This window comes from Macaca thibetana, chromosome 3 (assembly GCF_024542745.1).
Source record: "Macaca thibetana thibetana isolate TM-01 chromosome 3, ASM2454274v1, whole genome shotgun sequence".
NCBI classification, from domain to species: Eukaryota; Metazoa; Chordata; class Mammalia; order Primates; family Cercopithecidae; genus Macaca; species Macaca thibetana.
This window is the reverse complement of record NC_065580.1, coordinates 138,387,830-138,400,629: the sequence shown is the minus strand read 5'-3', so window position 1 is coordinate 138,400,629 and position 12,800 is coordinate 138,387,830. Positions and strand designations below refer to the sequence as shown.

The 12,800-nt window shown below is 55.0% G+C and overlaps 3 protein-coding genes across 12 annotated transcripts in view; 1 reads left to right on the top strand and 2 right to left on the bottom strand.

Annotated features, from left to right (window-relative positions):
* The window catches only part of TMEM120A (transmembrane protein 120A), a 436,474-nt gene that overhangs the window by 259,698 nt on the left and 163,976 nt on the right, over positions 1 to 12,800 (top strand). The window lies entirely within an intron of this gene.
* The window catches only part of HSPB1 (heat shock protein family B (small) member 1), a 138,649-nt gene that overhangs the window by 37,429 nt on the left and 88,420 nt on the right, over positions 1 to 12,800 (bottom strand). The window lies entirely within an intron of this gene.
* SRRM3 (serine/arginine repetitive matrix 3) overlaps positions 1 to 12,800 on the bottom strand; it is an 84,954-nt gene that overhangs the window by 19,877 nt on the left and 52,277 nt on the right. Inside the window, exons 4-11 of the mRNA XM_050783916.1 lie at positions 6,939 to 7,067; positions 6,776 to 6,856; positions 6,061 to 6,090; positions 5,561 to 5,623; positions 5,395 to 5,430; positions 2,152 to 2,202; positions 1,494 to 1,598; positions 370 to 547 (exon numbers count right to left, since the gene is read on the bottom strand). Coding sequence (XP_050639873.1) covers positions 370 to 547; positions 1,494 to 1,598; positions 2,152 to 2,202; positions 5,395 to 5,430; positions 5,561 to 5,623; positions 6,061 to 6,090; positions 6,776 to 6,856; positions 6,939 to 7,067 — 673 coding nt within the window. The remainder of the gene's footprint in view (positions 1 to 369; positions 548 to 1,493; positions 1,599 to 2,151; positions 2,203 to 5,394; positions 5,431 to 5,560; positions 5,624 to 6,060; positions 6,091 to 6,775; positions 6,857 to 6,938; positions 7,068 to 12,800) is intronic.

Below are 12,800 nucleotides of genomic sequence, written 5' to 3'. Positions count from 1 at the left end.
TCAATGTCCATGCCCCTCCCACCCTAATATGCCTGGGGAGGGCACGAGACCCTGATTCCTCCCCAGCCCTGTACCCAACTCAGTGCCCCGTGGTCAACCTCCCTCTGGCCTTCAGTTTGCCAAGCGCAAAGGGTGGCCCAAGACCGCAGACGCCCCTCACCCTGACACTAGGGCCAGGTGGGCGCACCGGCCTAGCACTCCTGGCGGCTCCCGAGCCAGGACGCCCCCAGCGGGGAGCCGAGGAGGGAAGAAGCGGCCGCCCCCGCCCCCATGCCACACTTATCGCCCCCTGCCCCTCTGGCGACCCGCCCGACCCCGCACGGCGCAGCCCGCGGCGCGGGAACCCTCCGCAAAGCGAAGTGTACGTACATCGGCCGGGCTGTGCGCCGAGCCGGGGCGGCCCCCGTGCGCTCCGCTCCGCTGCCCGCTGCCGCCGTTCCGCTGGGGCGACCCCCATCCGCTGCCGCCCGACGGGGAAGGCGACCGGCTTCCGCTGGACCGCTGGCTGCCCGTCTTTCGCCCTTCGTCTCGGTGCTTGGGGCTCAGCCTGGGGTTGGGCGCCAGGGAGAATGGGGGAGCCGGCGTGGGACACTCGCTTTGCAAGCAGTTGCGCCTCCACTTTCCCCTCTCCCCCGCATTTTTTCCATCTGGGCAAAATGAGCTACCTTTAATGGCCTGATGCCGTGATTCTAAAAGGCCTAGTGTGCTAGGGCGGGAGGGAAGAGGGCAGCTCCCCACCTGCCATTTCACCATGCTGAGAACCTTTCCACTTAGAGAGGACTTGTTCAGGGTGAGCCAGTCAGGCTGTGCCTCGATTTCCAATTCAGGCGGAGGCTTAGGGGCCTTAGGGCAGCTCTTCCTCAAGTTATCACTCCCCTGGCATATTTCTCTTTTTTAAAATTATTATTAGGCTGGGCTTGGTGGCTCACGCCTGTAATCTCAGCACTTTGGGAGGCTGAGGCAGGCAGATGGCTTGAGGTCAGGAATTCGAGACCAGGCTGGCCGAAATGGCGAAACCCCATCTCCACTAAAAATACAAAAATTAGTCAGGCATGGTGGTGCACGCCTGTAATCCCAGCTACTCAGGTGGTTGAGGCTGGAGAATTGCTTGAATCCAGGAGGCGGAGGTTGCAGTGAGCCAAGATTGCACCACTGCTCTCCAGCCTAGGCAACAGAGCAATACTCGTATATATAAATATATATATATATATATAAATTATATAATATATACAATTATTATTACTTTTAATTTAATTCAATATATTGCCCAGGCTGGTCTCGAACTCCTGACCTCAGGCGATCCTTCTGCCTTGACCTTCCAAAGTGCTGACATTACAGCTGTGAGCCACCACACCTGGCCACCCCTGATAAATTTCTACCCACTGATGAATTGACATTCTGTCCACCAGCCCTGCTCCCCAGCCCTTGGAGGGTGTTTAATCTGCAACCCTTAAACCCCATCAGGAGAAAGCCTCCCAGAGGCCCAGGCCTACCTGCTGGGAGATCTGGAATCACTGTAGTGGGAGGAGAGGGAGGGGCTGTGGGAGCTGCCACTGCTATGGCGATGAGACCTCCGGCCTGGGGACTCTGTGTGAGGCCTGGCGTGGATGAGGGAAATCAGCCTGTACCTCACTTCTGCCCCCTATTCCCCCTCACAGCCCCCAAGTTGCCCAACCTCCCACCAGGATCCCAGTGGAACGCTACTGAAAGCCAGTGTTCATCAGTCCCCTAAAGTGTCCTATAAAAGGTACATCAGCAGTGTTCGTGCTGGCCGCAGAACCTATCTGGTCCATATGGGTCATCTGTGAGAATTAGGAAAAGGCCCCCTTTTCTCTAGACAACCTCAGCCTCCCAAGACCCCCCTCAGCCCTCACCAGGTGATCCTGGGACTTGTGGGGTAGGAGGAAGGAGGGTGGAGGAGTCACGAGGACTGGGCTTGGAAGGACCCTGGATTGGAAGGCAGGAAGCCTGGGTTTCGATTCCAGCTCTGACTGAGTGAGAGCCCTTGGCTTTCTCTCTAGATGGTAATTTTTCCATCTGGGCAAAATGAGCTACCTTTAATGGCTGATTCTGTGATTCTAAAAGGCCTAGTTTGCTAGGGCGGGAGGGAGAACGAATAGGGGGGTGCTGGAAAGTAGGGAGGGCGTTTACCTCTTCCTCTCTTTGTTCTTCTCTTTTCTTTTGCTCTTGGAGCTTCGAGATCTGCAGAGAGCAGAGATCACAGTGACGGTGTGACCCAGGGAGGGTGTGGCCTTCATGCCCTGGAGCCTGGGTATGCACAGGTGTGGATCTGAGATTTGTTCCACTCTAGGGCCTGAGCCCCCTGGCTGGTGGGGACTTTTCCATACTACTTCCCTGCTTTGTCCCTTTCACTTGGCCAAGGCTCGGTCCTTCCTCCTCCTGGAAGTCCTGGCCCGTGAACACCTCCTCCCTGGGCCACAACTCCTGCCCGGTCTGGGAGGGCCACAGAAATATGGCTGGCCCAGATAAAGGGGGGTGCTGTAGCCGGGCGCAGTGGCTCATGCCTGTAATCTCAGCACTTTGGGAGGCTGAGGCCGGTGGATCACTTGAGGTCACGAGTTCAAGACCAGCCTGACCAACATGGAGAAACCCTGTCTCTACTAAAAGTACAAAATTAGCCAGGCGTGATGGTGCGTGCCTGTAATCCCAGCTACCCGGGAGGCTGAGGCAGGAGAATCACTTGAACCTGGGAGACGGAGCCACCAGATCCCTTCAGAGGTTGCAGAGGCCGAGATCGCACCTTTGCACTCCAGCCTGGGCAACAAGAGCAAAACTCCATCTTGGAAAAAAAAAAACCAACAAAAAAAAGGCGGGGTTTGCTGTTTGTAGGTGTAGCAGCCTCAAGCCTCAGGTCTGGGCCAGGTAGAGATGGTGATTTGCTCTGGTATTGGACTTGGGACATGCTCAATACTCATTTCCTTGAGTATTGGGATATGGCCTGATAGTCATGCCTCCTGAGCCCCCTTCCTCCGTGTGCTCCTATAATGGCCCAGCCCTAGGCCAGCTCACCAGGGGTTTAGGAAAGAAATGCTTTCCCAAGGGCATGATGTCCCTGCTTTTTTTTTTTTTAGTCTTGAGATGGAGTCCCACTCTGTTGCCCAGGCTGGTGTGCAGTGGCACAATTTCAGCTCACCGCAACCTTCACCTCACAGTTTCAAGCAATTCTCATGCCTCAGCCTCCCAAGTAGCTGGGATTACAGTTGCCTGCCACCATATCTGACTATTTTGTGTTTGTTTGTTTTAGTAGAAACAGGATTTCACCATGTTGGCCAGGCTGGTCTCAAACTCCTCAAGTGATCCACCCGCCTCAGCCCTCCAAAGTGCTGGGATGACAGGTGTGAGCCACCGTGCCTGGCCAATCTCCCTGTTTTTGAATGACAGCTCTGGATCCATCTCCAGGGCTGCCCCCTCCCAACTCCCACAGCTTTCCGTCACATCCCATCCAGCCCTCTGGGGCAAGTCCCCCAACCCAGCAACCTCTAACTTTGATGAAAAGCCTGAGAAGCTTCTGGTTAGCCCTCAAAGGTCTCACCCAGCCCCAGTCCTCAGCCCCATCCTTCCTGGTGCCACCAGATCCCTTCAGTCCTTCTGACCCCAAAACAAAGCCATGCTAAGAACCACAGAAATGTGCTTCTCGCAGGAGCAGAGTGAGTGCAGGGCAGGCCCGGAGGCTAAGGATTTGGGTGCTGGAGGCTGCTTTGGGCTTCAGTCTCCCCATTGGAAGCTGGTCTATTCCTAGTTCACTTTTAGGACCTGTCCAGGAAGGATGGGAGCTGGCCACAGGATGTGTGTAAGCTAATGGTGGCCACTGGGGGGCAGTAGGGACTCACACTGATCCATAGATGCTGGGAGGCCAGGGGAAGATGAAAAATTGGGGACATTGGAGGAGCAGGATTAGGTGTTTATGTAGGCTTCTCCCTACTTGGCAAATTCCCACTGCAAGGAAGGAACTCCGGACTCTGCCCTTCCTCTGGGCTGCTGGGAGGGAGTCTGGCTCTGATGCCACCCCTGGAATGTGACTGCCCAACAACTTCCTTCCGACCTGACCTCTCCTCTCCTCTCCTCTCCTCTCTTCTCCTCTCCTCTCCTCTCCCTTTTCCCTTCCCTTCCTTTTCTTTTCTTTTCTTTCTTTTTTTTTTTTTTTTTGAGACAGAGTCTTGCTCTGTCGCCCAGACTGGAGTGCAGTGGTGCGATCTCAGCTCCCTGTAATTTCCTCCTCCTGGGTTCAAGCGATTCTCCTGCCTCAGCCTCCCAAGTAGCTGGGATTACAGGCGCCCATCACCATGCCTGGATAATTTTTGTATTTTCAGTAGAGACGGACTATGTTGGCCAAGCTGGTCTCAAAGTCCTGACCTCAAATGATCCACCCACCTCAGCCTCCCAAAGTGCCAGGATTACAGGCATGAGCCACTGCGCCCAGTCTTTTTTTTTTTTCCTGAGACAGAGTCTCGCTCTGTCATCCAGGCTGGAGTGCCATGCACTCCACTGCAACCTCTTGGCTCACTGCAACCTCCGCCACCCCGGTTCAAGCGATTGTCGTGCCTCAGCTTCCCGAGTAGCTGGGATTACAGGAGCTCGCCACCACACCCAGCTAATTTTTGTATTTTTAGTAGAGACAGGATTTAACCATGTTGACCAGGCTAGTCTCAAACTCCTGGCCTCAAGCTATCCGCTCGCCTCAGCCTCCCAAAGTGCTGGGATTACAGGCATGAGCCACCGTGCCTGGCTCAGGCTGTTTTCTGCTTTCTCAGCAACCCTCTTCTCCTGCATCACTCTGCCTCTGCCTGGAATCTTGTCTTTCACTTCCTCTTCCCTCCCCCAGTCCACCCTGAACAAGCCACTGCCCTGCTCAGAGCTCCCCCACGCTAGCCCCCAGCCCTTCTGGGTGGAGGATGCTCCATAACCTGGCAGTCAAACCTGTTGGGAGGCTAGCATCTGTCCCCGAGAAACTCTACCTCTAGCCACAGCTCCCCAACCCCGCCTCCTATCCATGGAGCCTTCCCAGCTCACGATGGAGGTCCTCCTGCCTGGCGAGCTCTTTCCCTGCAAATTCGGGGTCTTGGTGTTTCTGCTTGTCTAACCGGCACCTCTACAGACAGACACACCCCTTGGGCATTGGACCTGCCATGTTGTCTAGAAATTCTTGGGGTCCCCACGTCATGGCTGATGCATGGGGCAGGTGAGGGTTGCAAACAGTTGGTTTTCCTGTTCCTCCTCCACTGCCCAGTCCTCCCAGCCTGGCTCTGGGAAGGAATCCTGGAGCTGAAGGACGGAGCCAGGCGGGACCCTCAAAACTGCCTCCCATCGTTGCGTCATTTGGGCTTTGGTCCCTTAAGGGACCACTGACCGTGTCCTCTGCAAAGCACCGCTCACCTGTGCCGTCTCTTCCTCCGAGACCCAGAATCTGACCTGTAGGGCAATAAAGAAGTTCTCTTGAGCCTGCCTGGGGTGGCCCAGGGAGACCTATGAAGGACCACAGCCCTGGCCCTGGGCCCCACGGGAGGAAGAGGAGGCCCCAGGGTGGGGGCAGCAAGGGTACCTGTCTCGGCGATGCTTCTTCACACTCTTCTTCTTCTTTCGGAGGGGTGAGGAGCTCCCACAGCTGTGGACACAGGGAGGCGGGCTCTAGTGAGCTGGGGTGGGGGGTGGGGGGCTGGAAATGGAGAGGCTTGGGTGCTTGGGACATTGAAGCTGGAAAGGGAATTCCAGGCCATGAAGCCCAAGGTCCCTTGTACAGAGTGACCCGAGGCCCCAAGCGTCGCCAAGGTCCCTCAGGGTAGTTGATGGCGCTGCCTATGTTGTCCCCAAGTCACCCTTCCAGCCCACCCCTGGCACTGTAGGCAAAGATAGTTTCAAACCCAGAGGTCAGAGGCTCCAGTGGTGGGACTCATGGCCTCTGTAGGGGCAAAGCTTGCACCCTGGCGGTGTCCATGCAGGCCCTGAGGGTCCAGGCCTCCGGCATCTGGGGAATGGCCTTGGAATCTCTCCCACCCACAGACATCCCCTGCCCTGGGCCCAGCCAGCTGTGTCCCCACTGACCTGCACTCGGACTCCAGTCTCCTCTTTTTGCTGAGGGCAGATGCCAGGAAGAAAGGACAGACGGATGGATGGGGTTAGTTGGGGTCCCAGACACTTGCCATGGTCTCACACAGGACAGGGGAGGGTGGACAGAGAGATTGGGGGATGGCAGATGAGGCCCCTCCTCCCCAGGACCACTCGCACTGGTGTTGGTGGGCACGGGACCCCTGGGGGAGGGCAGAGGGGGAATGGGAGCAGGTGCTGGTAACATATGGGCCGGGTCAGTGAGTCTGGCTCTGGGAGATTCAGTGAGAGGCAGGTGCTAGAGAAGGGCTCAGTGAGGGGCGGATCCCAGATAAGGGGAGGGGTCGATGAGGGGTGGGGCCTAGTGGGGAGAGGCGCTCGATGAGGGGCGGGTCCTAGAGAAGGCGAGGGGCTCGGTGAGGGGCGGGCCCCAGAGAAGGGGAGGGGCTCCTTGAGGGGCGGGACCTAGGGAAGGGGAGGGGCTCGTTGAGGGGCAGGGCCTAGCGAGGAGAGGAGCTTGAGGCCTGGGATGGGTTCAGTTACCTGGAGGACACTTAGTCGAGGGGCCGCATGGTGAGGGCGAGGGACGGGCTCAGAGAGGGGCGGGGCTCACAAATGCGGCATGGTTGGGGGTCCCCTGTGGGCCAGGGACTGGCACCTGGGGAGAGACCCCACCTCCTCCCTTCCCGCTCCGGCCAGGCGCGGCTCTCACCGGCTTCTCCGGTGGCTGCCTTTCTTTTTCTTCTTTTTCTTGGGAGGGGGCGATGCCGAGCTGCTAGACCAGTGCTTGGTCCTGGGGGAGAAGGGGCGGGGGTGGGGGCGGTGAGGGGGGGCAGCCCCGCGCGCCCCCCACCCCCGCCGCGGCGGCCGCTGACCTGTACCCGCGGTGGCCGCGGTAGCAGGCGGCGGGACAGTCACAGTCCACCGGGCCGTCATCGTCGTCAAAGGGCGCGTACTCCAGGCCCGGCTCAGCGCCCTCGGTCAGTCGCGGGGTCTCCGCCACACTGCCGGCGACAGGGACGCTCACCACCTGTCTCGGGACGGCTTTTCTCCGCCCCTTTTCCTGGCGCGGGGGGCCTGACTTAGCCCCCCAAGTCTGCGGGCTGCTACCCAGCTGGAGGAGGGGCGAGGGGCACCTGCGGCCCCTGCCCTTACAGGGCTAGGCAGAGATTTGGGGAACCCAACGGGGCACATCCCCTACAGGTCCCCGACCTCACGGTACAATCTTTTGCAAAAAAGAAAGAGGGTAACCGAGCCCCTTATTTAGCCTGCACCCCTTCGAAGTTCCCACCATCTCAGTAAGCCCCCTCCTCTTTTTTTTTTTTTTTTTTTTTTTTTTTTTTTTAATTTTGGAGATAGGGTTTTGCTCTGTTGCTCAGGCTGGGTTGCAGTGGTGGGATCATAGCTCACTGCAGCCTTGAACTCCTGGGCCCAAGCGATCCTCTCTCTTCAGCCTCTTGAGTAGCTGGGACTACAGGCGTGGACCCCCACCCTGGCTCATTTGAAAAATTTTGCAGAGACAGGGTCTCACTACGTTGGCCAGGCTGGTTTCGAACTCTTAGGCTGGTTTCGAACTCCTGGCCTCAAGCGATCCTCCCTTTGATCTCTCAAAGTGCTGGGATTCCAGTCATGAGCCACCCTGCAGTCGTGGGTGGGGTGTGTGTGTGTGTGCCTACTCCTTATATGAGGCTACTTTTCCTCACTGAATCCCCTCCGTATCCCAGCCCCATTCATTGACCCTCCCCCTCAGTGAACCTTCCATTTGATCCCTGTGCCCCTAACCCTACTGTCCTATTCTGGGAACCCCATCCCCATCCCTCCTTTCTCTCACTGAACCCTAATTTCTCTTTTCTTTTCTTTCTTTCTTTTTTTTTTTTTCAGAGTCTCACTCTGTTGTCCTGGCTGGAGTGCAGGGGCCCGATCTCGCCTCACTGCAACCTCTGCCTCCTGCAATCTCACCTCTCTGCAACCTCCGCCTCCTGGGTTCAAGTGATTCTCCTGCCTCAGCCTCTGGAGTAGCTGGGATTACAGGAGCCCGCTAATTTTTGTATTTTGAGTAGAGACGGGGTTTCTCCATGTTGGTCAGGCTGGTATGGAACTCCCGACCTCAGGTAATCTGCCAGCCTCGGCCTCCCAAAGTGCTGTTACAGGCGTGAGCCACCGCGCACGGCGAACTCTAAATTTCTCAGAGTCCCTTCTTCCTGGCCTAGCTCCGCCCTCCCCGAGCCCCGTCTCAATGATGTGGGTCTTCCCTCACCTGGGTGTTCTGTCCCTGAGGCCCCTCCCGCTGGCTGAGTGCCTCCGTGCCCCTCTTCCCCTCCTTTCCTCCAGCCAGGCCTCTGTCGCTGAAATATTCATAGCCTCTCCTCGCCCTCCCCTCTGCAACCTCCAGGGGGCCCCGCTGCTCATCTCCGGCAGCAGGACTGTGCTCATCAATCAAGCCTGGTGGCAGAGGGTGGGGGCCTCCGATACTCCCTATCCATCTTACAGAACTCTCCTTTTAGCTCAGCAGGGACCAGACGCCTCCTGTCCCTGCTCCTGGAGCCCCAGCCAGCCTCTGCCACAGATGTTGGCTCCGTACAGTCTATTCTCAGAGCGCTTCTTTTTTTCTAGAGGTAGCTGGGCTCCAGGCAAGAGCCTGAGCTTTGAAGCTCCAGACAAGGGCTCATCCTGCACTGTCCTGAGTCGCCTTGTGACCTGGGGCCTGCCATGTCCCCCTGTGAGCCTATTCTCGAAGGTGAGAGTGATAACTCAATTCCAGGGCTGCTGGGAGAATTTGCTGAGGTCATAGGTGCTGTGCAGTTTCTTTTTTTCTTTTTTATTTTATTTAGTTTGTTTTTTGAGACAGAGTCTCTCCCTGTCGCCGAGGCTGGAGTGCAGTGGTGCGATCACAGCTCACTGCAGCCTTGAACTCCTGGCCTCAAGTGATCCTCCCACTCCAGCCTCCAGGGAGGCTGGGACTACAGGAGCACACCACCACTCCCAACTAATTAAAATATATATATATATATATAAATAGAGATGGGGTCTCACTATGTTGCCCAGGCTGGTCTTGACCTCCTGGCCTCAAGTCAGGAGGATTGCTCAAGAAATTCTCTTGCCTTGGCCTCCCAAAGTGCTAGGATTACAGGTGTGAGCCACCATGCCTGGTCTTTTTTTTTTTTTTTGAACAAGCCTGGAAGTGACCCTCCAGAGGCCTGTCTCCAGGGAGGTGGCCCCCACCTTCCATTTTTTATCCAAGCTGGCTCAGACAGTGCCCTCCCCCACCAAGATGGAGGCTTAGCCCTGGTTTCAGCAGAGCTCCCCTTACTCCTAAGTGCTATTCACCTGGCTCACTCCTTCCCCCCCCCCCAACAGCAATAGAGGTAAGGGCTTGGATCGGCAGCACATTAAGGACATGAGTTTTGGATTTGTCAGAGGCATGTGAACCAGAGAAACTCCATCTTGAATAAGGGCCGTATAAAATGAGGCTGAGACCTACTGGGCTACATTCCCAGGAGGTTAGGCATTCTAAATCACAGGATGAGATAGGAGGTCAGCACAAGATACAGGTCATAAAGACCTTGCTAATAAAACAGGTTGCAGTAAAGAAGACGGCCAAGGGCCTAGCGGGTAGCTCATGCCTGTAATCCCAGCACTTTGGGAGGCTGAGGCAGGCAGATCACCAGAGGTCGGGAGTTCGAGACCAGCCTGACCAACATGGAGAAACCCCGTCTCTACTAAAAACACAAAAATTAGCCAGGTGTGGTGGTGCACGCCTGTAATCCCAGCTACTCGGGAGGCTGAGGCAAGAGAATTGCTTGAACCCAGGAGGCAGAGGTTGCAGTGAGCCGAGATTGTGCCATTGCACTCTAGCCTGGGCAAAAAGCATGAAACTGGAAAGAAAAAAAAAAAAAAAAGAAGCCGGCCAAGACCCACCAAAACCAAGACGGTGACGAGAGTGACATGGCAACATCAGGAAGTTACCCTATATAGTCTAGAAAGGGAGGCATGAATAATCCACCCCTTGTTTACCATATCATCAAGAAATAACCCTATAAATGGGCAACCGGCAGCCCTTGGTACTGAGTACTCCATACTCTGTCTATGGAGTAGCCCTTCTTTTTTTTTGGAAACAGAGTTTTGCTCTTGTCGCCCAGGCTGGAGTGCAGTGGTGTGATCTCGGCTCACTGCAACCTCCACCTCCAGGGTTCAAGCAATTCTCCTGCCTCATTCTCTCGAGTAGCTGGGATTATAGGCACCTGCCACCACGCCCGGCTAATTTTTTGTATTTTTAGTAGAGACGGGGTTTCACCATGTTGGCCAGGCTGGTCTCGAACTCCTGACCTCAGGTGATTCACCCGCCTTGGCCTCCCAAAGTGTTGGGATTATAGACATGAGCCACCATGCCCTGCCTGAGTAGCCATTCTTTTATTCCTTTACTCTTTTACTCTCTCTCTCTTTTTTTTTTTTTTTGTGAGACGGAGTCTCGCTCTGTCGCCCAGGCTGGAGTGCGGTGGCACAATCGGCTGACTGCAAGCTCTGCCTCCTGGGTTTCCGCCATTCTCCTGCCTTGGCCTCCAAGTAGCTGGGACTACAGGAGCCCGCCACCACGCCCAACTAATTTTTTGTATTTTTAGTAGAGACGGGGTTTCACCATGTTAGCCAGGATGGTCTCGATCTCCTGACCTTGTGATCCACCTGCCTCAGCCTCCCAAAGTGCTGGGATTACAGGCGTGAGCCACCACGCCCAGCCCTCCTTTACTCTCTTAATAAACCTGCTTTTGCTTTGCACTGTGGACTCCCCCTGAATTGTTTCTTGAGTGAGATTCAAGAACCCTCTCTTGGGGTTTAGATCAAACCCCTTTCCTGTAACAGATTCACAGAGTTTGAATCCAGGCATGACTAAGCTCTCGGTCATACCTATACATTGAGGAAAAGAACAGACCAGCTTTGAGGAGAGGATTAAGTAAGATGCTGTTTATGAGGCCTGGCCTGTGACTGTCATCCGGGAAGGGGTAGCTACTATTAAACAGAGGGGCCTCTGCTGCTACTTACACACCAACACCTCTTCGGGGGAGAAAAGACGCTGCAACATGGAAAATGAGACAGAGGGAAGGGAGGCAGGCCACAGCTACAGGGTGAAAGACACATTTTTAGGGAACGCACTAAGTGACTCTTTGAAGCCTGATTTTGTATTTTAAAAAATGTAACCAGGCGGGGTGTGATGGCTCATGCCTGTAATCCCAATACATCGGGAGGCCAAGGTGGGAGGATCTCTTGAGGCCAGGAATTTGAGACCAGCCTGGGCAACATAGTGAGACTCCTGTCTTTACAAAAAAAAAAAAAAAAAAAAAAGCAGGGCACAGTGGCATGCACCTGTAGAGTCCCAGCTACCTGGGAGGCTGGGGCCAGAGCATGGCTTGAGCCCAGGAGTTTGAGGCTGTAGTGAGCTATGATGATGTCACTGCGGTCCAGCCTGGGTGACACAGCGAGACCCCATCTTTAAGAAAAAAATAGCTGGGCGTGGTGGCTCATGCCTGTAATCCCAGCACTTTGGGAGGCCAAGGCGGGCGGATCACCCAAGGTCGGGAGTTCGAGAACAGCCTGACCAACATGGAGAAACCCTGTCTCTACTAAAAATACAAAATTAGCCAGGCATGGTGGTGCATGCCTGTAATCCCAGCTACTCGAGAGGCTGAGGCAGGAGGATCGCTTGAATCCAGGAGGCGGAGGTTGAGGTGAGCCAAGATCGCGCCACTGCACTCCAGCCTGGGTGAAAGAGCGAGACTCCATCTCAAAAAAAAAAAAAAAAAAGAAAAAAGAGAGAAAAGAAAAAATAATATTACCCAAATATGACAGGGTTAGCTAGCCTTGAGGGCATTCTCAAGAACTTCATTCAATTCCCAAACAAGTCCCAATTCCCAAGCTGTGTGATGCCTTGATGTCACACAGCGCATAGCGAGGTTTTTCTGGGGTGACAGAGGAGAGGCTCATGTCATCCCTTGTCTTGTGCAGAGCTGAACACCCCCACATTCCTTTGTTTAAACTTCTCTTTTCTTCTCCATGCTCCTCTTCCTGAGGCCGGTGGCGTCCTCCCTCCTATGCTCGTCCCTAAAATTCCCAACGCCCTCATCTCATGAAACCCCATCCTTCCAGGGCCCATTACCCCTACACAGGTCTTGAGCCACAAAAGTGCCTGACACATAAAACATAGCCTTTAGCAAAACTTAAGGGCACATTGAATATTGTGTGGGTGAGCTGGTAGGAGCAGGGAGCTTCAGTTAACACTGACACAAAAATGAGGAAGATTATTTACAAAATAAAATAGCCCAGGCTGGGTGCGGTGGCTCGTGCCTGTAATCCCAGCACTTTGGGAGGCTGAAGCAACTGGATCACTTGAAGTGAGGAGTTCGAGATCAGCCTTACCAACATGGTGAAACCCCATCTCTACTAAAAATACAAAATTAGCCAGGCATGATGGGAGAAACCTGTAATCCCAGCTACTTGGGAGGCTGAGGCAGGAAAATCGCTTGAACCTGGGAGGCAGAGGTTGCAGTGAGCCAAGATCGTGCCATTGCACTCCAGCCTGGGCAACAAGAGTGAAACTCCGTCTCAAAATAGTCCAGTTTAGCCAGGCACAGTGGCCCACACCTGTCATCCCAGCAACTCGGGAGGCTTAAGTGGGAGCATTGCTTGAGACCAGGAGTTTAAAACTAGCCCGGGCAAGAAAACAAGACCCCTGTCTGCACAAAAAA